General features: G+C 41.6%; 4 protein-coding genes across 6 annotated transcripts in view; 1 reads left to right on the forward strand and 3 right to left on the reverse strand.

The window, feature by feature from the left end:
* Nucleotides 1-111: 111 nt before the first annotated feature.
* On the reverse strand, nt 112-11,560 carry abcb9 (ATP-binding cassette, sub-family B (MDR/TAP), member 9). 2 transcript variants are annotated; one of them, XM_080038672.1, is made up of 12 exons: nt 11,414-11,560; nt 8,189-8,841; nt 7,476-7,590; nt 6,590-6,720; nt 5,934-6,139; nt 5,029-5,226; nt 4,292-4,420; nt 4,006-4,194; nt 3,422-3,595; nt 2,593-2,752; nt 1,756-1,892; nt 112-1,196 (listed from the first exon to the last, which is right to left on the reverse strand). In XM_080038672.1, exons 2-12 carry the CDS (start codon nt 8,838-8,840, stop codon nt 876-878), a joined length of 2,412 nt encoding a protein of 803 aa, XP_079894798.1. In that variant the 5' UTR covers nt 8,841; nt 11,414-11,560; the 3' UTR covers nt 112-875. The 2 variants fall into 2 exon arrangements, with proteins under 2 accessions (XP_079894798.1, XP_079894797.1); XM_080038671.1 differs by having other exon boundaries at nt 8,189-8,847.
* An 858-nt stretch (nt 11,561-12,418) lies between these two features.
* On the reverse strand, nt 12,419-17,707 carry LOC307265144 (gypsy retrotransposon integrase-like protein 1). The gene is made up of 8 exons (XM_080046753.1): nt 17,382-17,707; nt 16,528-16,721; nt 15,208-15,319; nt 14,755-14,893; nt 14,188-14,242; nt 13,797-14,054; nt 13,491-13,607; nt 12,419-12,874 (listed from the first exon to the last, which is right to left on the reverse strand). The coding sequence occupies exons 1-8, from the start codon at nt 17,602-17,604 to the stop codon at nt 12,614-12,616; spliced, it is 1,359 nt and encodes a 452-aa protein (XP_079902879.1). The 5' UTR covers nt 17,605-17,707; the 3' UTR covers nt 12,419-12,613.
* A 735-nt stretch (nt 17,708-18,442) lies between these two features.
* ogfod2 (2-oxoglutarate and iron-dependent oxygenase domain containing 2) lies at nt 18,443-23,078 on the forward strand. 2 transcript variants are annotated; one of them, XM_080045277.1, is made up of 7 exons: nt 18,443-18,630; nt 18,735-18,791; nt 19,162-19,272; nt 19,358-19,457; nt 19,699-19,823; nt 20,360-20,629; nt 21,443-23,078. In XM_080045277.1, exons 1-7 carry the CDS (start codon nt 18,496-18,498, stop codon nt 21,707-21,709), a joined length of 1,065 nt encoding a protein of 354 aa, XP_079901403.1. In that variant the 5' UTR covers nt 18,443-18,495; the 3' UTR covers nt 21,710-23,078. The 2 variants fall into 2 exon arrangements, with proteins under 2 accessions (XP_079901403.1, XP_079901404.1); XM_080045278.1 differs by having other exon boundaries at nt 20,360-20,617.
* A 1,388-nt stretch (nt 23,079-24,466) lies between these two features.
* slc4a5a (solute carrier family 4 member 5a) overlaps nt 24,467-25,348 on the reverse strand; it is a gene marked incomplete at both ends in the record, with an annotated part of 38,603 nt that continues 37,721 nt past the window's right edge. The window contains one exon of the mRNA XM_080034696.1: nt 24,467-24,632. Within this exon, the coding sequence (XP_079890822.1) occupies nt 24,467-24,632 (166 nt within the window). The remainder of the gene's footprint in view (nt 24,633-25,348) is intronic.

Consider the following 25,348-nt stretch of genomic DNA (forward strand, 5'->3'; position numbering starts at 1 on the left):
TACGTTATATTTACATACAGAAAAATGCCTAATTTAACTTTGGCGGCAAAGCAGCAGGGCTAGGCACATGTATTGTGATATTTTTTTATTAGAGTCTAAAATACAGTAGGCTATATAAAGAACTCCATGTTCAAGAATCCATGTTGAATCTAAAAAGGGAGACTTACGAGAATACATTAAATGCAGCATTTGGTATTAATCCAACCTTTGCATTTGTTTGCATACAGGCCAAAATGCAATATATTTTTTACAGTGTTCTTTACAAATGTTTTTCATTTACAGCAATGTACACAATTACATTATGCATTTCTAGTATCATAGATTCAATTTGACCATAGACAATCCATAGTATATAGTGCATTCAGTTCAACAGACAAAAGGCACCTATCTTCTCTTTGCAGCCATTACAGCACACAGCAACAAACGATATAGCTGAACACACAACAAATTTCCACACCTGCAATTGTAAAATAAATATTTAAAACACAAACCCTGAGAAACACTTCAGAGTAGGACAAAGAGGTATTAAAAAAAACACAAACTTATACAGTACATCGATAACATATTTTCTATTCTCAAAGCTCTATCAGTTAGTGATACAACTGGCCATTGATTCAGCCATTATTTCTTTGATATTTATTGATAGTACATGCTCTAGACTATCGTTTTTAACCTCATAATGCTACTCCGTTTGTCATGATTAATTCATAAGTGAATTGAACCGATTCGGAAATGCAAAGTTGATCCAATTCCACTTTAAAATATATCAAGATCCTGGATTTAAGTGTTTGAGTGTTTTAAGTGTTCTGAGGTCCCAATTGTGATTGTGGACCTCAGTTACGCATTTCCACACATTGCAGTTCATTGTCAATTTGTCAGTAGCGCATGTTGATCTCTGACTCACTGGCGCTGCTTGAGTTGCTCTGTCTTCTGCGCTGCCTTGCACCGTCAGACTTCCAGCTCTCCTTGTCCGTGGGGTTGAGGACCTCGGCCCCTGTCTCTATGCCCAGGACCTGCCTCTGCACCAGCTTGTAGTACAGCCCGCCGCTGGCCATCAGCTGACTGTGGGAGCCCTGCTCGGCCACACAGCCCCTGTCTATCACTATGATGTTGTCTGCCTTCTCCACCGTGCTGAGCCGATGGGCGATCACCAACACCGTGTGCTCCTTCATGATGTTGTTCAGAGCCTGCTGGACCTGCAACAGACATGGGGAAAAATAATGACCACATAACTGTTGTAAATATTGTTCATCACATTGCACATTTAATGTGTTTACTTTCAATTGGATTTACATATACGGTTTCATTTTGTACCCTTGCACTATTTAGTATTTAGAATGTATTTACTGTAAATGTTGTTTATATTGTTTATCTTTATCTTATTGTATTTTCCTTTATTGTTCCTATTGCACCGTGGGTTGGTTATATACCACATTTCCATAAGGGCCCGACTGATATATCGGCTGGCCGATTTAATCGGCCGATAATAGCACATCTCTGAAAAATCGGCATTCGGCAAAATGGCCGATTTTTTTACGATTTTTTTTTCTTCAAGCAAGTATAAGTATAAGAATTGACAATAGTTTGACTTGACCCTGACATGACTGATCTCAACACACACATATTATTATAAAAGTCACTACTATAGTATTTATCCCTGCGCTAAATTACTGGATTATTTTTTTTCTTTCATCCCCTGAACACACCAACACTAGATTATGTGTTGGGCATTAGTCAGTGTAGCAGTTTACTCACAATGTGTTCGCTCTCTGCATCCAGTGCACTGGTGGCCTCGTCCAGGATGAGAACACGAGGGTTGCGGATAAGAGCTCTAGCAATGGCCACCCTTTGTTTCTGGCCCCCTGACAGCTGGGTCCCCTTTTCTCCAACATCTGTAGGGGAATCATAGGGGAGCAACAATTCAGCTGCATGACTTCATCTTTATCAAGCATTATTAATTTATTTTTTATTCCATAAAAAACATGTAATTGTACTTTTCAAATTTTCTGTGAGGTACTTGTATTTTACTTAAGCATTTAAATGTGTCGCTACTTGATAGTTTAATGAGTGCTTATTGTACCTAAATATAATTAAATGTACTTGTAATTTTACCTGAAGTGGCTCAGAGGAACTTTAGTTTTTGTTTATTCTGGCGGTCCCTTTGGACAAAAAAGCGGTAGTGTTTCTACTCCTCCAGCTGTTGTTCCTGGGTGAGCGTACCCAAAATAGTGTTCTTTTTACTGATGGTCCCGTTTGCTGATGTCATGCCATGTATGATCATCAGAGGAAAAAACAAGACTGTTTCAAAAAAGTTCAAAAGTTCCTCATAGCTACTTTAATTACAATCAGTACTTTATTTAGATCACTGCATATAAGTTAGTTTGAGGGCAATGCAATCATTATGTTATAGTAATAATAGACTCAGGGAAGTCTTGCAAGTGTACATGCAGACGCAGTATAAAAATAAATCAATCAATCAACCCCTCACTAGCAGCAATAATACTAAATAGATTTCCTTTTCTATCTAGCTTGTCATTACTCATACATGAATGTCTCACTCATTAATAATAAACATGTATAATAATGAATTACTTGTCTCATAGCCTTTGGGCAGGGCGCTGATAAACTCATGAGCATTAGCCTTGGTGGCGGCCTGCACCACAGCCTCTTTGGGGATGTTGGTCAGGCCGTATGTGATGTTGTCCTCCACTGTCCGCGCAAACAGCACAGGCTCTTGGCCAACGAGAGCCACCTGCAGAAAGACAATAACAAACGGATGGCTGTACTTATGGGTAGAGAAAGGCTGCTTTATTTCAGTCCTCTCATACCATTGAGGCGACATGTTCTTCATTTCTACTAACAAGGGGACTATAGCTTTTTGCGTTCATCTCTCATACGCCGTCCTGCTGTAATAAATATTCATCACAATACCTAGTTTATTATGCCACGGATTGTTTGCTAAGAACTACAGTGTCCAGCTGTTTTAGGAAATGACCTAGCTTTTTAGAGAAGTGAATTACAAATACAGTATGTGACTTTTAAAAAGATACAGTCTTTAGAATTGGATTTTTTTCAGAACAGGCTATAATATTTATAACTATGTTTTAATCTGTGTATAATGTAATAAGATTATTTTATTTTTTTCATTAGAATGAGCCTTTTATATCTACATTAGGAGTGGGGCACACTGCCATGTTTCTACAGTAACACAGAAAAGACTAACTAACTTCTTGTCCTTGAAGGCCACTGTAGCTACTGTAGATTATCCGAAAGGCAAGCGTTGCAATCAAAATCTCACACTAAAAGCTGTGCAATACTCCGATACTACACACTGTACCTTTAACATTTTAACGTTTGAGGGTTTTAGCCCTGACATCAGTGTTTTATCCTTACATAAAGGACATGTTGTCCTTACACAGACCTTGGAGTGGAGGTAGTCGTGCTGGAAGACATTAACAGGCTTTCCATCCAGGAGCACTTGGCCCTGCTGAGGGAGGTAGAAGTTCTCCAGCAGACTGACACAGGAGCTCTTCCCACTGCCTGAAGGTCCCACCAGGGCCGTCACCTCCCCGGGCCGCAGGGTGAATGACACTCCCTACGAAACACACCCCAATCAGAGAGGATTCTTCATTATTCAGACTTTAAACATTTCCCCGGCATACGAAGTCGGGGAATGTTGCCACCGGTAATGTTGACTTAAAATCACAAAGCATTACAATCTTCACATTAAAATAGACTTAGATGAAGATAGATAAGACATTGACTTTTAATTTGCTTTCATGCCATAATGTGCCACGACGCCTCTGTAGCACACAGTGGACTGGAGAATATCTTGAAATCGTCCTTTGAACTGAATCGGGGAACCGTTTTGAATCGAGAATTCATTTTGTATCGAGTCGTGTCCCCCAAGATTTGGAATCGAATCGTGGGATTCCAAAAGATTGACAGCCCTGACAGACCATATACAGTACTAGTGGAAGAGAGAGTTTTGAATGTAGAACAAACCTTGAGAATATTAGTCTCGGGGCGTGTCGGGTAGGCAAACGTGATGTCTTTAAATTCGACCACACCGGAGCACGTTTCTGGAGCCTCCAAACCGTCCGCTAGGTGTTTGGGTTCCCTGTCCAGGTACTCGAAAACCTTCTCAGCAGCTCCCACTCCTTGCATGAGGCCCGTGTACACAGACGAAATACTCTGGAAGACAAACCTTGTGTGTTAAAAAAAGGGGGGGGGGGGGTAGGCCTTTTCATTCAGGAACACGATGAAAAGAAAACAAGACAGCATCACAAACCTCCATACATTCTCCCAGTTGGAGCATGTATATGAAAAAAGATATCAAGGCTCCGCTGCTCATCTGACCGCTTACTACAAGATGGCCGCCATAGTAGAGAACCGCAACCTCTAAAGCAAGCTCTGAGATCTGAAAAACACACAGAAAAAACTATGTTGACGTCACACACACAGTCACACACATGTTTAAGGTGAGACAGTGCAGGAAAAAATATTGTTTGTTTTTTAGCACTTTGGCTATTATGCTTCCATACCATCTGTACTAATATAAACTAAAACGTCCAAAGTGTAAATTTAGGTGTTTATTTGATTAAACCTCGTCTCTCTGCGTCTGTATTTTTCTACTACACAGCCATCTTTAAAAGCCAAGATTTAAACGTTAGTTTTATATTCAATAATCTAAAACAAAAATCGCAACTTCTGAAGCACTTTAATCCACCAACATTTCCAGAATCATTCTTTGTATTATCATATAGGTTATCACGGAAGTATTTGTCAATACATATGTTGTTTATTGCCTGATAAATGGTATAGTTTGTTCTTAAAAACATAAATAATATACAATAAATACAAAAATTCATGGTTTTAATGTAATTAATCAACTTGCAAAGTTTCACGATGGTCTATGAGTATCTATAGGTAAAATAAATGACCCTATTCTACTGTGTCTCGCCTTACATGAAAACAGAATTAGAGCTGTGCATTTCATTTGAATGAGGAGCAACTGCTGACACCTACACAACTGGACCACATGTAGCAGGCGTAGGCCAGGGCTTCCTTCTTGTTGAGCAGGAACATAGCCCACAGCTTGGCGTAGTATGAGTCCGCCTCCCCACACTCGTTGGAAAAGCTCCGCACTGTCCTCATGGCAGAGATGGTTTCCTCCGCTACTTTATTGGCCTCAGCCAGGGTCGTTTGCACTTGTTTGGTCAATTTCTGGAAGACAAAAAATAAAACATACAAACATTATCTTTTTTCAGGGGTGCCCTGGCAGTCGGGACCCTAAGCAACCGCTCATTTTGCTTATGGCTTGGGCCAGCTCTGCTGACCAGTGACCACTATAAGCGGGTGGGTAACTTGGAGGCAGGCTGTCCTGCCCACCCAACAATACAATTAGAAGCAATGCATGGTAATGGCATGTTCTTTAGTATTAATTAATTGTCTGAATATTATTTGACATTTTCTTGGACAGCGAATGAACAGGTCCGTCCGATAGTGGGTCTGGATTTCCACCAAAAAAAAAAAAAAGAAAAAAAGAAAAAAAAAATTGATCCCTGGTTACCGCCGGCCCTGATCGTGTTTAAGTTTAAACAATAATTCGTATTTATTAAAGCAATCCCTAAAACTCACATGAACTGGAGGGCTGTAAAAACAAAACTGAACGTGGAGAAAGCCTGGAGCAGCCACGATTGGACTGCTTGAGTCCAGGACTCCTCCCACCCCCTACCCTATGCCCTGAACCCCCTAAACTATAATGAAACCTATGGATCATTTACTTAACAGCCCCCCATTAAATAAACAGGCCATGCCTCAAATACCGGCAGTAGAGCCCCCCCCCCCCCAAATCAGGACACCTGAGAGCGGAGAGGAGGAGGGAACAGGAGAAAAGAGCAGAAGGTGGGAGGCATTAAAGACTGCTTTACCTTGTAGTATTCCCCGTAGAGTTTAGAGACCAGGGCGATGAAGGGGAAGCCCATGACCGTCACCATGGTGAGCTTCCAGGACATCCCGAACATGAAGATGAAGAAGCCGGCGCCCTTGATGGAGCTGCGCAGGAAGATGTTGACATTGACAGAGATGAGGTCGCTCACCTGGGTAGTGTCCGCCGACAGACGTGATATGATGTCACCTGCAGGGCCATGTGACATATGAACATAAGATGTTATAATCATTATATAATAATGTAATGCTTTTTGTGTTAAAAGGTGCAGTCTTGGATAACGCTTGTTGACAAAAAAATCACTTTTTGCCAAAATCATTGCATTTTTCCACATGATCCACCACCTGTCCGTACTGTGTGTGCAATGAATTTTTTTTTGGTGTGAATACACAGCATTGGCTCTGTAGACTGGCATGCCAACAAAGGGAATGGAAACAAAGGGGGCCCACCATAGCTGGCAACATTTCCATTTACAGAACCTAGACTGTGGACTGATACAATCAGATAGATTTTTTTTCACAGCACTAAGCACACACAGTACGGACAGGTAGCAGATCGTGAGGAGATATTCACTGATTTTGCAAAAAAAGAAATTGACAACAAGCGTTCTCAGAGAGAAGGGGTGTGTCCCTGTATCACCTGTGTGGTTTTCGTCAAAGAAGGCAATCTCCTGCCTCATCAGGGTTCTGAAGAGGTGATTCCTGAGGCGCAGGTTTAGTCTGGACATGGTCAGGGTGAAGACTCCTCCACGTACTCCCATTGCCAGTGAGCTGAGGAGGTGGTAAAGTCGTCAACCATCTAAATCTGACATTTCTCGGGTTAGGCACAACATGTGACATTTGGACACCCTGCCTCCAAGTCTAGTAGAGCAGCGTTGTCATCAATTCAATTCATTTCAGTTTATTCAAGAAGGGGACAGTGCAAATTAATAAAACACATGATCATACATGGGTTAAATAACACGCTCTTTCCTGACCCGTCCAGTCAATGAGGGCAAACAGTAAATATCAAACTATTCAAAATTACCATTGCGATGAATAAAACATTAAAAAGGTAGTCATTGATTCTGGAGAACGCTTGTTGTCAAAATCACTGAATAGCTCTCCACAATCCGCTTACCTGTGAATAACTGTGTGTGCGCTGAAAAAAGAAATGTGTTAATACACAGCCTCAGTAAACTGATATCATATATGAACAAAAAAGGTATGGGCCCACCACCATAGTTGGCAACATGTCCATTTACAGAGCCTAGGCTGTGTGTATAAACACTGGATTTTATTTTCAGTGCACGCACACAGGTAAGGGATCGTCAGAAGATATCCGATGATTTTTGACGAGAAGGGATTTTGACAACAAGCGTTCTCCAGAAATCGCTGACTCCACTTTTAGGAATCCTGGTATGCTGATCTGAAATTATAGTGGAACTCTAAGAACAGTTGATTTTGAAACATGATCAATGTATCATGATGACATAAGCCTACTGCGTTGCGTCCCAACCCCTTCCCCTCACAGAGCGGACACCCACCTGACTATGGCCAGCACTGACAGCGTGATCACGGGCTTAACAAAGAACTCCATGCTCTGGTGAACCACGATGCTGTCTATGGCTTGTCCGTAGTAGTAAGGTATGAAGGCCTCACCTGCAGGTTACAGACAGAGCAGGAGTGGGAGGTCAGGGGGGAGGGGGGCTGATCGCATGTGTAGCTCTTTATTAGCAGAATCAGGAAATGCCCCAGAAACTGACAAACAGTAGGTTAAGAGTAGAGCTGAAACAATAAGACTATAGTGAATAGGGTAACACTTTTAACTTATAGATATCATCATGAAACTTTGCCAGCTGATAACTCAAATGAAATCATTTCAGTTAAGGTTTGACTAAATATGAACATTTATCATTTATTTATCTTATTTGCATCTCTGTAAAAAAAACTCAAATCTAGATGTTGGACAAAACCAGAGCTTAAATCTTAATATCATGTTTACCACATATTAGTGTCCAAAGTTATTACAAAACAGATCTTGGATCGAGCATTTTTAAATTTTATAAAATCATTAAAAAACAATATGTACAGGTGTTCAAAATGCATTTCCAATCCAATTTCTGTGAGTACATTTGTAAGTTCAGTTGAGAATACACCTTAGAAAATGTTCACTTCTCTGACACATCCAAAGTAACATAGTGCACCTTTTAAACTGTGATGGGACTGGCTTGTATTACAACGTGGAGAGGACACTCACACACAGCAGAGATGAGGAGGAATAGGACGGCCACAGACAGCAGCCCCCCGTCTCTCCGGCAGTAGGCCAGCAGGCGTCCCAGTGTGGCCCCAGAGCTGCTGCTCTTCTCCTGGCTTCCCTCCTCGTCATTGGTCTCAGCTGCTGTGTCCACCAGCACCTCAGTGTCCTCCTCTCTCTCTCTCCCTCCTCCTCCTCCTCCTGTACTCTTCTGACCGCTAGCTGCTTTGGACCCTTTCCCCAGCACCTCCCAAAACAGCATGACACCCAGAGACGAGGCACACGTCCAGCCTATGAGGCTCATGCACCAGGGCCGGTGGCTCAGGGGCTTGGGCTCGGAGAGAAGCAGCATTTTGGCCAGGGCGTAGGTGATGAAGACCAGGCAGACGAAGAGGACGGGTGTGGTGAGTTGAGTGACCCTCCGCGGGCCGTCCCGTGGGTTCCACAGCACCCCTATGGAGGCTCCCAGCAGGAGGCAGGCCCGGAGCAGCACCAGGCCCCACATGTCCAACACCGACTCCTGGATGTTAAAGTCCAGGGCGTCCTTCCTGAACCAGCCCCAGTGGGACCCATGAGTGAACAGGACAGTGGACACAGCCAGGTCCACCAGGGTGTACAACACGGTGCAGCTCACACCCACTGCCTTGATGGCCATGCTAGTTCTAAGGAAGGCAGAGTTAGACAATAGTTAGGGTGATATCCAGCAGCTTTAAACGGTGGGGTGAGTGATTGGGGAATGAGTATTCTCACAATCACTTTTAGTCAAAATCAGTGAATCTCCTAATGGTCCGCAACTGTGTGTGCACGCTGAAAAAAATTATCCTGTTAATAGACAGCATAGGCTCTGTAAACTGGTATGTAAACAAAGGTGACCATCACGGCCGGAAACATGCCAGTTTACAGAGCCTAGGCTGTGTATTAACCCTGGATTTTTGTTGTTGTTGCGAATACTAAAAAAATGTCTAGGATATTTGACATATAGGGGAGAGTGGCCTAAGTTGTGCAACTTTTCACTCAAAGTGACTTTAAAGTAAGGCCTTGACACTAAAGTCTCCAACTCAAATATGCACATATATTTCAGGGTGTTGTGCATCCCTGGCAATAAAAACTTTGGATCTGGAATAAACTGTTGAAGAAATACAAAAAAAAGTTGTCTTGTTGCACAACTTGCCCCCGGTGTGGTGTAAGTTGTGTGGTTGGAAAGAATACCATGGGGTAAATTGTGCCATTGCTATACATCTCATAAACTGTAATGCAAGACAAATCCATTAGACAATCACTTATTTAAGGTTTATTTAAGGTAAATAAAGTAAATAGTTGACAAAGATTGAAGGACAATTTTCTTAAACAAGGCCTAGCAGATCTAATGGTTTTACCTGCAAAGCTCACAATGACAAAGTCACCATCATCATCTTTCTGGCCATCTGAACTCTCATCAGTGGTGTCGTTAAGTGGAATTGAGATGTCACTCTCTTCTGAGCTACTGTAGACAATCACTTTCTTTTGGTGACCAGCGTATACAGCCATGCCACTGGCACAACTCTCAGAAATGTACTTTGCACTAGTTGCTCTGTGCTTGTGGAACCAACTGCCACCTGACAAATGTGATTCCCCCTACATTTCTGCCTTTAAATCAAGGCTCAAAACCCATATGTACACCCTGGTGTTTCCTCCCCATTAACTATCTTACCTCTGCACTACTATCTGTGTTTATGTGGATGTATGGGCTTTACGTCTTTTATTTTGGTTATTGTTATTTTACCTTCATTGTTTACCTACTGAATGCACTATGTACAGCACTTTGGACAGTGCAAACTGTCATAAATGTGCTTTTATAAATAAATTTTACTTACTTACTTATAATTCACCTAGGCCCTTTGGCACAAATCACCCCAATCCCAGAAATTTGGATAATAAGCATGATGCAGCAATTTAGGGCTGACATCGTGCTAACTGTATAGACCCAAAATGTAGCATAACAAAGCACTAAAACATGTGTCAAATGTTTTCAAACTTGTCTATAATTGTTCAGACACAATAATCAAAAAACCTTGATCATGGAAATTTTACTTTGAAAGGCAAAACACAGTTTTTTTAGCTTAAATGTGCTTATATCTTATTCCTTGTGTCTCCCTTCTTAACAGGATGAGTCAAATGGATGGCTCTTTTTAAATATGTGGTCACATTTCCAATTTCTTCCACGGTTTTCTAGAAACAAGGGGTGGCACAACTTCCAAAATGCACAACTTAGGCCACTCTCCCCTACTAGAAAACAGTTATTGTTTATTATTTACAATTTGGCAGAAATTACAACATCTCTCCAATGCCTCGAAACTAAAGGGGGCTAGGCTATAATAAAAATGGGGGTCGTTCCATAAAACTAGTAAGCTAAACTTTAAAGGCCTACTTCGAAGGAATATGAAGGTGTATTGAATTCTATTGAGATCCTATGTAAATGTGCGAAAAAAATTGAAATCGGTTCATCCTAGCCTGAGAAAAGGCAGAAAGAGTGTTTTTTTAACCCTATATTTCTCTTTCTCGTGACACCACAGAAAGAGAAATATAGGGTTAAAAAAAACTTACTTTGTAAATATTACTGTGATGTCTTTTACTGTGACATCACAGTAATATTTACAAAGTAAGTTTTTAAGGCCTTTAAGCTGTCACTGTGGTGTAAATGACTGTCCAGTTGCAACATCCGCCTCTCATAAGAAAGGTCCCTGTGTGGTCCCACTATATTCCATTAGGAGCTAGCTGTGGATTGGACGTAAACTATAAGTAGGCTTACGTCAGGTTTCAAACGCTTCCGTGTTCTTAAATTCCTTTAGGAAGTCCAGCCGGGTGTCCACGGCGGGGACAGTAACAACAGTAAATGTGTCCTTCTTTTCGTCTTGCTAAGAGACCGCACCTTCCACGTCTAATACTAAACTCAAGTTGGGTTTGAAGAAGTGAAGCTAGCCTACATTAGTCATAGTGGAGTGGACGCCGGTATCAAATATCGTCTATTTAACAGAAGTTTCACGCTTTGCAGAACTGACAACCAAGAAAAAACGACCAGTACCACAGAATGTAGTGACAAAAATGCGCACGCGCTTATGGAGGCTTAAAGAATAGGCTAGATATTGTTGGTGCTATGAATCTGTAACGTGAGCATTAACCACACAGACACAACTGGGACAGCTTAGAGTCGCTATTATAGGCTAGGCTACGGGAATACAGAGTATCTACCTTGTCGTTGAATGAATTAAGGGTCAGCACGCTCGGACGTCCAGGGTCACATTCAAACTGCCAGTCAGGCGCCTGTCCCGTACATGATGGTAAATTGGGTTAGTGCTTGTATAGGTCCATGGGTATAACTCTCTGACCGCAGTTCAGTTGTTGCCTGGATGTAGCATTGGCTGTGGCTCCTCCCACCAGGTGTTTCAGTGAGTGTTGTGTTCTAGAGCTGCGGGTGAAATGATATCTTATTTTTTTCGTCTTCTGTTGTAATGATATTAAATCCCATTAAATTAGAACTAGTAGTATGGTGGTAATAGATTCAAAATGAATTGATTAAAAAAATCGAAATCACTTTTTGTCAAAACTAATGAATATTTCCTCAAGATTCCCAAACTGTCTATAATGTGTGCGCCGAAAAAATAATAAATCTATCTATGTTGCAGGCTACTTTGGCCCCCCTTTGTTTACATACCCTTTAAATAACCATTTACAGAGCCTAGGGCTAGGCTAGCCTGTGTTTTAACACAATATTTATCTTCCAGCACAAACACATTACGTACAGGTAGCCGGCCGCTAGCGAATGGTGATCTGATATTCACCGATTATGTTTCAAATGAATGCCCAATCCTATTTTAACTTTCACATATCTATCGGAATACATGTGTTATCAATAACTGAATACAAATAAAGCTACTACTAAACTAACATTTGGAGATTATTATTATTTTTTTGCAATGACCCAAACTACTGTATCTAACAAATGATTTGCATATTCTCAAATTATCCACTCATTCAGACTATCTGTGTTTGTGTGTCAACTATTACACCTTGCAATGGTGATATCAGGGCAATGGTTTGTACGCAAATGTAAATCACTGTGTACTGTTATATATCCAATTCTGTTTTTCCTTTTTTGAAGGGGAGCTCACTTAATAAAACTAACAAATGCTCAATACCTTTTATTTTGAAGTACTAAGTCATAGCTTAAAAATCCATTGAATGACAAAGTTAAAAAAAAAATAAGTTAACATAATTTTCATGGGAAACGATGTTTCTTTGTAGGGGACAAAGGTTGGGAGGGGGAGGGGGGGGGCAACATTGAAACAGGTAAAACAGCCAACAGTCTGTTCAGCTGACAAAAGTGTTCGTAACACTTATCATCGCACTCATATCACCAACATCAGGGCTTCCACTGTCTCCACATAGTCCTCAGTGGACATCAGACCCAGCCAGGTGATAGGCCAACTCAGTCTTTATGTCTTCCGAGCTGCTTTGCTCGGTGGCCAGCACCGTCTCGACAGGGAAAGACAGATACAAACTGTCCTTGAGTTTTTTCGGCGTGGGCAAGTCTCCCGCGCTGAATAGAGGATCTGTGATTTTAAAGGTGACAGAGGAGGACATGTTGTGTGTCCTGCGCTTGGCGTTCTTCTTCTTCTCCTGTTTGTAGGCAGCGTTCATATTGGCTAACACCTGCAAGAATAAAACACACCCACATTCAGATACAAACAAGAAATATAAAACATCTTAATAGTTTATCTCCAGATCTACCATGTTAAAACACAGCCAGTGTTGAGGAACAACTTGAACAATTCCTTCAAATTTGTATTGTATTTTATTTTTTTGTTCTACTGCTCCCAAGTGGCACAAATGGGTCAGTGGTGACCTCATGATGTTTAAACAAAAGGTCTGAACATTGAAAATATTAATATGCTCTTAACAAACTGCCCTTTTTCTCCATAATGCCATTTGTTCCTAGCCTGGCTCCGCCCGCCTACCTACTTCTGCTCAATTTTCTTTTCACTTCAGTAGTCAGTCTGGGGCTGGGGTGTATTAGTAGGGCAGATCCAATAGTTTTAAACTTCAACAGACACCCGCCTCCAAGTGAGTGAACGTTTGCCAATTACAGCAGTTCCAGACCTTCTGTACAAATGAAATTAAGTACGGTGGTCTGGTTGGACCAGGCTAGTTTGTTCCCATATTGGAAATGATATATGCACTAGATAAAGAAATGAGAACCCCCACAAAGCAGTGTCTACCACCACCGGCATCCATTGTAATAATGGCAGATGAAAATAAGGTGAATTACCAGCTGCTTGACAGAGTTTTGCTGCTCCTGCATTATGCTCATATACGTGGAGGCCTTCTCCTTGGTGGAATACATATCCTGCTCTTGGTCCTCATAACTCAGCAGGCCTGACGTCGTCTAGTAGAGGGAAATACATAATATTAGTACGCAGAAACAAAAACTAATTAGCATTATCTGCTAACTTTCGTCATGTTTACGTCTTGTATTTTTGACACTGATGTTAATAAACAGGCTCTGTCCCTGTCAAACAAATGAAAACATTTAAAAAACGTGTTGGAATATCCTATCTCGTCAATGGAGCGTTACCTCGTTGGGTAAGACGGCTTTCCTGTTCAACATGAGTGAGTAGGGGGAGAACTTGGTGGTGGGGTTAGTGGAGGTCCTGAACAGAAAGAGCACGGGGTCTAAGAAGTCATCCCAATGCGCCTGCTTCTCCCTGACCATCTGCACGATGGCCTCCTTCAGCAGGGGGCTGGTGCAGTCGTGCAGAGGGTTGAGCTGGGGTTGATCCAGAGCAGAGACCTTCTGTACAATGCTCCACCGCTCACACAGCAGCCTGGTCACCTTAAGGTTGAAAAACAACACAGCAGACATTGGACACACAGATCAAAACTGACCCCAGGACAGCACTACAACACGTCACTGATGCTTTGGTTTCCTCTGTTTATCTGAATGAACTCTGTGACTCACATCTCACCTCATCACAGAAGTCCGTGTTCTGCGTGCACACTATCGTCCTAGGGGCGCCAAACCTGATTGAGCAGAGAGCGGAAAGGGGTTTAATTTTGTGTTCAAAAAATATTGTAATACTTTTTTGAGTGTTGTTTAGAGCAGTGGTTCTCAACCTTTTTGTTGGTATTATTTATCTTTTAATTACAGAGCCTGCTTGCCAATCCCGATGCAAATTTGAATATGCAGCATAGCATTTGTAAAAAAAAAATGTAAAGCTTACACCGTGGTTAGTTTAAAATGTTGCTGCTGTTTAATATGCAGTAGGTGCAACAAAGGCAAAATTATTTAAAACTTTAGGCATGAGTGAAAGTGCAGAGGTGGTAGGCAGGGCTACAATACTGTATGGTTTTGACCCCCAACATCTTTGAGTCAGAGTTGACAAAAGTGCAACGTTTGGAAAGAAATGTAGTTATAATATGTATATGTGTGTATAATTAGTTATAACTATATCAGTACATGAATACATTATATTGACCAAGCCCTTGTTTCGAACAGAGAAAGGATTATTCAAGGTTTAGTGAATTTGTTTTACCTGTATATGCATTTGGAAATGCATCTTGCGACAGAGAGAGCATCAGTCTTTTGCATTGGAAAAGCTTCTGGCCATTTACTAAAGTAATCAATGAGGACTGTCACACTGGTGTTGCCCTGCTGCGTGTCTGGGAAAGGCCCTGGTCGAGAGTAAAAAGAACAACAGACAGCCGGTGTCAAAGTGTGGAAAGAAATTTGCCCTGCGTTCCAATTCCCTTACTTCCATACTATTTACTATGCAAGAAAAAGATTTAGGATGTCCCAATGCATGCTTGTCAATTGCAGCATGCCAAAAATACCTAGAGGCCCCACTATTCTTGACATTTCTCGACATTATGAAAAAAAAATCTTATTTATCTGATTTTTTTTCTCTCTCCTGTGGCCCTAAAACCCTTCGATGTCAAAGAAAATATCTTTGGATGGAATTATTGGAATGAATGAGCAAAAGAATAACCTATAATGTCAATCCCAACGATATCCCAAGGTGCGTCCACTTTGATAGGCCGCACGGTCCTTGCCATGTTTTTACTCCTCTCTGTGTGCTGACAGGTCTCACATACTTTGATCTGAAACAGGTATGCCAAAGGTTAGACATTAGTATTATGATGCAGAGGTGGAATGTATCCAAGTACAGTTACTTAATTACTGTACTTTAAGTACAAGTTTGAAGTCCTCGTACTAAAAGGAATGCTTCACCCATACGGAACCGGCGTTCTATCGTTATAGAATCGCTATTATAATCAAATGAATGAGGTTTTTCTTCCCCCAGTCTTTCCTCAGTCTTCCCTTGGCCCAGCTGTCCTGTTAATCCTAACCCTAAATTTTTACTGATGTGATGTCACATTAGTAAAATGTAGGGTTAGACAGTGAGACCACAAAAGACTCTTTCTGCCTTTTCTCAGGCTAGGATGAATCGATTTCAAAATTTTTTGCACATTTATACTACATAGGATCTCAGAGTTCAATACACATTCATATTCCCACCGGTGAAGTAGGTCTTTAACTTGTGTATATTCTTTTTTTATGAACTTGAACTACAATCCACTACAACTCAGTGGGAAATATTCAACTTTTTACTCCGCTCCATTTATCTGATGATTTAAGTTACTAAGTACTTTACCAATTAAGATTGTTTGCCCACGAAACATATGAAGAGTTTATAAAATATTGTAGGCTATAAACCAAACACTGACACAAATTAATAGACTATTGAGTCTTTCTTGACGAAAGCCATTTAACATGCAAATATGTCATACCTTTTACTACTTTAAGCACATTTTCCTGATAATACTAACATACTTCTACTCTTAGGTAACGTAAATGCAGGACCTTTACTTGCACCAAAGTACATTACAGTTTAGTATTTGTACTTTTACTTAAAAGGTGCTGTAAGTGTGATAAAACATGATAAAAACGATCAAAACAGACATTGGGAAGGATTTTTACCTGCTCTGCCATTGTAGGCGAATAAACATTCACCCATCTCTTGCTCTGCGGTTGCACCGGCAGTGAGACGGATGTCGGTTTGTAGCTTTCTTTCTTATGATTGGATACTACTTTCGGGATCCCTGAACAATTTAATTTGCCGATTACATGCAGAGCGGGTGACGGAGAGATCGGAGGTATGAAACGCGCACACTATATAAGTGATCACTGTATGAATATAGAGCGATTTTAATATGTATATTAACCTAAATATATTGAGTATATCCAGTATGGTTAGTACAGTACAAAGTGTGTGAGTGTGTGTGTGTGTGTGTGTGTGTGTGTGTACCCAGTCCACTACATCCTTGATGATGCCCAGCCAGTAGAAGTTGCTCTGGATCCTGTGGACAGTCTTCTTCTGGCCCAGGTGATGGCCGATGTCGTTGAAGTGACAGTCCAGGAAGATCTGCCTCTTCCTCTCCGCCTCTATCACCACCTCCCTCTTCTCGTCTTTTTTTGGTCCCACGTAGTACAGCTTTCCCTCTAGAAGAATGAAGGGATGAATGAATGAATGAATGAATTAATGGGGCAAGGGAGCGGGACATGCCGTCAAACTATTTTGGTATTCTTTCCCGACGTATAACATGTTCATGAACACTACTTTAAGTATAGAACCGAGAGAGTACAGAGAGAACCACACACTAGTTTGATTTAAAAAAAGATGCATTTAATGTTGTCTTGCTAATCTTGATTGGTACGACACACATTAGCTACTTGGAGCTGCTGAAAGCAGTTGGGGAGTAGGGGTCCATCCCTGAGTTAAGCAGAGATTCTACTTACAAACATCACTTATCTGAGTCGACCACTACTCTCGATATTGTAAACTTTTATAAACATTCATAATTACCTCCATAATCCTCTTCAACCTAAGCATACGTTGGCACATAACTGGAGTCAGTTAAATGAGTTGTGTACAGGACTGGTAACAGAAAACCACTCAGTTGGTCAAACACATTTTGATATTAGATTATTTTGTCCTACGAGGTAAAAACTTGCCGACAAGCACTGGGATTTTAAATTGGCAGTGTTATATGCCGTTTTATGAATGGACGAACTTTGTGATGCCAACAGACGTTTACTCTACTCTGTAATGCACTCCGTTTGCATTGGTAAATAGAGGTCTGAAAAAAAGCCCCGACCTACCATCAATTATGAATTTCTGGGCGTATCTTTTGAGGTTCTTCTTTCGTAGAGGACTCATGGTCTGAGGGAAGCAGCCTTTAGCCACGAACGTGTAAATGTCTCCGAGTTTATTGGAGCTGGACTCCACCACCTCCTCCTCGGCCACCTGCAACGACTCTACGCTCAACATGTCCGCTCTGAACACACAGCCACACACACATACACACCTCACCTCAACAGACATTCATTATGCTGGTTCCCAAACGACATTTTCAGCAACAGAGCTGGCTGCTGCTGCTAACGAAGACAGAAAGTCCACAACAGAATCACAACAGGAACAAGTGTGCTCGTTCTTTCTCTTCTTCTATTTTCACATTTATCCCGTTGATATCCATTTGTTTTTTAAATGGCGCCCCCCGATGGACAACCACTGGAATTTCTTCCCATGGGACCTCTGGGCGTCTAGTTTGAAAGATTATAACGCTTGACTATAACGCAATATCTAGGCTATTTCTCTCGGTTGAAATCATAGATAAATACAATCTATGGTTGAAATACTGTGTATTTATGTCAGCACGCTTCTCCCCTCTAGCTGTCATTATTGTAATTCTACAATAACATAGCTATTAGCCGACTACACCCTAAAGATAAGAAACAAAAGTAAGAGATACTTTAAAAATGTGGATATGCACTAGAAAGCATCGAACTAGAGTGTGTTTCTTTCTGAGGATGCTAATGTTCATACAAACATTTAAAAAATAGGGTACAAAATCTACAGACAGGGTTTGAGTATTTTGAATATAGATATGCCAGAATGCATAAGGCAACATCAAAATAGAGGTTGGCTAAACATTTATTCCCGGGTGAGGATAGTATATAGTGGCATGTTTTTATTATTAAAACATTTGTTTTCCTACCACTAAAAGCTGTGTAGTTTTGGATTTGTGGAGATTACACTTATTTTGAAGAAGACAAACAGGAAGTTCCGTTTCTGTCGCTGCTGAAACGGAAGTACGTAGTATTGACGGAAGTATAGAGTCGTGTAGTGTCCTGTCGCTTGTCAGTCACAGTCCTGTTGGCATTACAATGTTTCTCTGCGTGTTTCTTTAAAGTCGGTCTTTTTAAACAGCCAGTTATGACAAACGACAACCAGGTTAATCGTCAGTATTATATCTGCGACTGTTTCACCACTGATAATATTTTCCTGGAGGACTATAAGCTCCATGTCCGCTTTGTGTCCGAGCAGCAGTTCAGTCTGGACTATCAAGCAGTGAGTGGATATTCATTAAACTTCTATAACAAACATAGAAACATAGTATCAGCAGTGACATGCCCGGTGTGTTACCTCTTATGACGACTGTGTTTTCTGTATAGCTGCTCAGGAGGCTTGGTTGCGTGACGGAGCGACAGTTCGAGGATGTGCTCAACAAGGTAAGAATGTGTGTGTGTGTGTGTGTGTGTGTGTGTGTGTGTGTGTGTGTGTGTGTGTGTGTGTGTGTGTGTGTGTGTGTGTGTGAGAGAGAGAGTGTGTGAGAGAGAGAGAGAGAGAGAGAGAGAGAGAGCGAGAGAGGGAGCGAGCGAGCGAGAGAGAGAGAGTGAGAGTGAGAGTGTGTGTGTAAGACTTCCATTCTCAAGTGATGCGTAGGTCACGTCATAGATTTTTGGGTGAAATCTAAAAAGTGTTGGTAATGGCTTCAAGAGAAAATAGACGTGATTTGGTGTGTGTGTGTGTGTGTGTGTCACTTTGAGGGACACACACCATACCAGACTGTCATTCATAAGGTGGCCTCTGTCTCTGTAGATCTCAGAGGAAGTGGACAGGAGGCGGCGTCTGTCTGTAACGTCTGTTGAGAGAGCCGCTGCTATAAGAGCCTCGTACCGGCCCCTCCATCCCCATGTCTACAGCCTGCAGGTAAAGCCTCTTCTGCCCTCAGCCCACTGCTATTAGTGTCATTCATAACGATGAGTCATCCACAAAACACAGCACTTCTCCACAGGAGTCCTACTTTGCACCAAAGTTCAAGCAGATTGTGGAGTTATGTCGAAGCGGGGCCGACATGGAAGGAGGTTTCTCAGACCTGCTGGGTGAAGAGGCAGGTGAGGTGCTTTCATTTCCTCTAAGTAGCTAATGTTTTCATAATCAAAGAGTGGACACTGTTTAAATTGATCAAATTAAACTTAGATTTATACTGTGTCGTGTCTCTTTTTCAGGAATATGTCTTTTTTAAATGTTGGATATATTTTGTAAGACCACGTCAACACAGTTGGACTACATCATTATTGATGAATGGAAATGTTGTGTTGAGGATCTCTACTATATTCCTTCTCTCTGTTGAAGCGCCGAGGGTGTATCGCTTCCCTGTCTTTGAGAAGAGTTTCTGTGAGGAGCTGGTGGAGGAGCTGGAGCACTTTGAGCGGTCCTCTGCCCCCAAAGGAAGGCCCAACACCATGAACCACTATGGGGTAAGAATGCATCCTCTCCTACTGGCTGAAAGAGCCCTTTATTCACTGCTCAGTCCGACATAAATCATCACACTGGGATCCCTGGGCCTACTATAGGGCCATCATAAAATATCTGGAACTCTATTAAATACGAGAGGTGATTTCCAGGCAGGAACGGGCAGGGACCTGGATGGCTTTTATAGGCGAGTCAGGATCCATTTCACAGTGACATGAATGCACTGCAGTGCCTTTAAAAATTAATTTCATTTTATAGCTCCGACTTAAAGGTGCAGTCAGCGATTCTGCTGAAGGCTTGTTGTCAAAATCACTTTTTAGAAATCAGTGAATATCTCCTCATTCTCAGCCACCTGTACGTACTTTGTGTGCGCTGAAAAAAAATCCAGTGTTAATCCAGTGTTAAGTGATTTTGACACCAAGCTTTCTCCAGAAAAGCTGGTTGCACCTTTTAAATCTGTATTGTGATCAGAAGGTTGTGGCATTAAAGGTGAAGTTGACATCATCTGTAAGTCATTTCATTCATCTTCTGTCCCCTCCAGATCCTCCTGAATGAACTGGGCTTTGACCAGGGCTTCATCACACCTCTGCGTGAGCTCTACCTGCGCCCGCTCACCTCCCTGCTCTACCCAGACTGTGGGGGCCGCTGTCTGGACAGCCACAAGGCCTTTGTGGTCAAGTATGACATGAACCAAGACCTGGGCCTGAGCTACCACTACGACAACGCAGAGGTCACCCTCAACGTTTCCCTGGGCAAGGACTTCACAGAGGGCAACCTTTATTTTGGTGACATGAGACAGGTGAAACATATGGTTAGAATGCCATTACCACTCACTGCCACAATAATAACCATTAAGATAACCACGCCTACAACCAGCACCATCTCCTACCTCAGCATTATGTACTAGGGCTTTCTCAGTCTCACAATGTTCCCAGTTGAATTGTATCTGCCTATTCAATACAGATACAGAGATTCAATTATTGGTGGTAGGCGTACTATAGGCAATCAGAAAATTTACATTGGAGTTGGATAGCCTAGGGTGGAAAGCGGTGTTTGAGATAACTAAAAACAGAGCTTTTGGTAAACGCCCTACAGAGTCGAGAATTCTGAACACTCCGTTTTTGCCTGTATTGCTTTTCACGCAGGCACGAGCCTCGCCGAGCTGGTAACACCTGTATAGATCAAAATGAGAGAGAGCCTTTCTGTTGTGTTCACTACAACATTACCACACAGAACGGAGGGGAATCAATATACTACACACAGACATATGCAGCCGTCACAATGTTCTATTACAACGTTTGACGTGATTTATTATGATTTATTATCACCACCTACTGGCCCGGCATGATTACATCAGTGTTTTGCTTTGATCAAGTTTTATTGGAGCCTCATGCACCACACTGACTGACAAAAGAAAAAAGAAAAACACGGCTCGGTTTGAAGAATCTACGTCGATTGCGGGAGGTTCCAACTGATTGATTGGAATAATGGACTTTCATTGGGCGGCCCTGCTATGTACCTACTAGCTATGTTATGTAGCTATGTTCACTTTTTGTTTGGTCATTGATATAACTTCCATACCAAGGTGCAGTATCATGGGTAAAGTGTGTGTTTTGTGTGGCAGGTGCCTCTAAGTGAGACGGAGTGTTCAGAGGTTGAACACAGGGTGACTGAGGGCCTCCTCCATCGGGGCCAGCACATGCACGGGGCCCTGCCCATCTCCTCCGGCCAGCGCTGGAACCTCATCGTCTGGATGAGAGCGTCACAGGAGCGCAACAAACTGTGTCCCATGTGCAACCGGAGGCCCGCACTGCTGGAGGCAGAGGGCTATGCTGACGGCTTCACCAAAGAGAGCAATGCACTACACAACACTTCATGTGTGTTGACGTGACATTTCCCCGCTGTGTGTGTGTGTATGTTTTTAAAGAGTGGGTCTTTGGCTCCCCCTTGTGGTAATAGCAATGCATGCTGGGACATCTGGCAGATTAATTTTATGTATGTTTGTCTATTATGTGATTGAGATGCATAAGCAGTTTGATTTTTGTAGAGTTAATCATGACACCACTTGGCCACTGTAGAAAGCCAGTACATGCAATTCATTCTAATGGCATAGTTTTACTATATTCCAAATTGGAATGATAAATATTTGTGATGATAAATATAAGTGAAGTGTAGTGTATGATAAATATGTAACTATAATTCAGTACGTCAGACATTCGGGCTAGAGTACTATTTTGTGACGCACGTTGTTAGGACTGCATTGTCCCAAATATTAGTCAGTAATATTATTTATAGACATTATGATTGTACATGATTCTGTGCCAGAGCAGATTTCAAGATAGCAACAAGGGCTACACAACTCTAACTGTATATCTTTCAATACAACTTTTGATAGCTGGATATCCTCTACTACTGAGTAATCATCAGTTACCTGTGCTCCGTTTCACCAAATGTAATTCAATGTCTTTGTAAACCTCTTTACCTTTTGTGAAAATTATGGGAGATAATATCTGATAAAAGTCAACACGAGTTGTCACGATGAACAAAGCAGGTAAAGTTAAAGGTGCACTGTGGATCTTTCCTCATGCCATCCATGGCAGGTAAGAAGATGGACATAAACAATCCAGGATTTTGAATATTTTAAGAAATCTGCTTTGCATTTGCCTTATGAGAGAGGAAATACATTGTTCCTCAGATGTCCAGGACACAGGTACTGCGTTCTGGTTATACACATAGAATGTAAACATGGCCTCTGTTAGTTTACAAGAAAACTACACAAGTCACTTTATATTGACGGTAATTGGCGATACACAGCCTGTTTATTTAGGTCACCTTTAGCTCCAACACCCTTCTATCAAGTCACCATTTTATCCCACAACTGTTTATCTGCTAGTGACTGTGGCTATAATGTGGTGTTTGACTGCTTCTGAAATAATGTGATAGATCAGTGGTCTGGATCAGGAAGATTTGGAAGTCCACACACATTTGTAAAGATGTCCATGTAACTGTTGGCATCACCAAGCTACAGCGTTCACAGTAATGCCATGGGCTGGGAGGGGGAAACAATCACTATGTTCAACACAGAACACAAGCCATGTCATTTGGAATAATGGAACTTTAATTACATTAGCTATATCTGTCAGTTTATGAATATCCATCAAGTGCACATTTATTTTCATTGTCATATACATGCAGTGTTGGTGGGATAATTATGTTCTCATTATTCTCTCTTTGAAAGCATAAACACAAATATAATTCTGTACGCTACATCTTGCATAATAAATGGTTCCTCTCATTAACATTAGAACATCAGGACTTTTTGGTTGTTTCTTTTTGATCCAGGTTAATGTGCCAATATGGAGTGTTGAACTGGAGGGGAACAGGGAAAGGAGAAATGGTTCTCTGGGATCAGAGGCATACTACAGCATATTAAAAACATCAAATATACAGAAACAAATATACAGTAGAAGGCTTTGGACAGGAGACTAAACGAAAAGTAAAGCAACGCCTGTAAAGCAAACTGTACACACGGGCTTAAAGGAATAGTTCAATTTTTTTAAATCATGGGCTTGTTGCCTCACTCCAGTTCACGACAAAGCAGTCGTGGATTAGATCCAAAGGACTGGAGCTCCTAATTATCTTAGCTACAATACTGGCAGACAAAGGGAAGTAGTAGCCTGCCTCCAAGCACAGTCAGAAGATAAACTTTACAGCATTACTGAACGGTGCAGTTTGCTTGTTGGGACTTGTTTATTGACAATGTTCTGTTGTGCTCTATATTTTTTTCACTTTATGTAATTTTAAAATTAATATACCGTTGACGGGAGGGGGGAGGGGGGGGGTCCTGCATGTCTTTTTGCCCCATTTTGTCTCTGACTCTCAATACTGTCTAATAAAGAGCAAAATGGCCCGCGGTCATTTGAGGATGCCCACTGCATGATTTTCTTCCAGTATAATTCCTATCTGACATATTGTGTGGCTCAAAGGAGCGTTTAGTGATGTTTCACCGTTTATCCTCTGACTGTCCACAGAGGAAGGCTGACACTTCCCATACCAGTATTTTAGATATGCTATTAAGCAGTAAGCAACTTTTACCCATTTCTTATTAAAAAATTGCACGCTCAGTTAAAGGAATAATTTCTGTTGCTTTGTCTTGAACCTGAGTGAGGCAACAAGCTACACAATTAAAAAAAATGAAATATTCCTTTGAATTGTTCTACATGAAGGTTAGTTTGGAGTTGGGGTGATTGCATTAAAAGTAAAATATCAATATATAGCTAGTATGTATAGAGATAAATATTTCATCAACATTGAATACTTTACCCTATACAGCACAAACATACTTCCTCTCTTATTATGCTTGTTTACACCATACAAGTAAACAAATAAATGTAGTATTTCATATATTATTCAATGCAAAATCTGTCAAAAAATGCACCAGTTTTAAAGAAGATGCATCGCAAGCTTAAACTTTTCCAACTGTATGTGGATCAGTCATATATCCTGGCTTTGGTCTGTGTCAGTGTGTTCACAGCCGTCAGCCACCTTGTACTGCTGCGTGGGGTCAGCACTGTCTGCATGGAGTAGAGCGCCCACACTTTTCAAGTTGTGCGTTGTTCCTGTCAACCAAGTGGAGTGTGGGGGCGTTTTATAACGTGGTCTCGCTGCTCATGTCGCGGGGCCGCTGGTGGTCCATGTCCGAGTCGTAGTCCGACTCCATCTCGATCTTGACCTGGGGCACGGGGCAGGCCATCCCTCGAGCCAGGGGCGCGGCAGGAGACGACGGGCACGAGATCTTCAGGTGGAGGGTGATGCTGGTGGAAGGGGGGCAAGCTCCAGTTACCAAACACACCCACAGCCAACAACACTGAGGGGCAGGCCGGGGGAAAAGATGGAGGAAGTTTGGGCCATGCGGCATCGTGAACGCTGCCAAACACTACAGCGGCTCAGTCAGTGCACAGCGAAGAGCAAGAGGCACTGAGGAGTGAAATGAGCTGCTGCAGTGGGCTGTCGTTGGCCACAATGCCTTATGGTTTCAGACTGGGAAAGGTTTCATACAGTACAATGAACATGGGATTCAGTTTGGTATGGCTTTCTGCAAACGTTCAGCGCAAAGAAAGACCATACTTCCGACCCATACCCAATAGTATTTAAACGTCACATAGTATGCAAATTTTAAGGTTCAAAATTGTAATTTTGTTTCTAGAAACTGTTTTTTCAATGATAGGAAAATGCAACCTAGAGTATATTTGGACCACATTTCTTAAATCAACAAATCAATGCTGTTCTACACGTTGTCTTACAATTGTTCAGCAATTGAACTACAGTCAGTTTTGTCTCGACTGAACGTGACTTCCAATTATTCGGTTTTCTGATTTAAATTCCCATTTGACAACAACAATGTCAAGTCCAAACCGTGTCTCTTTCAAAGCAATGCAGACATGATGTGCATATTTGAATTTTTTTTTAGATATCCCACAAATGATAAAAAAAATGAAAAAGACTTAATTAAAGTTTAGCATGTTTTAGC

This window comes from Ammodytes marinus, assembly GCF_949987685.1.
Source record: "Ammodytes marinus genome assembly, chromosome: 2".
In the NCBI taxonomy this organism is placed as follows: Eukaryota; Metazoa; Chordata; class Actinopteri; order Uranoscopiformes; family Ammodytidae; genus Ammodytes; species Ammodytes marinus.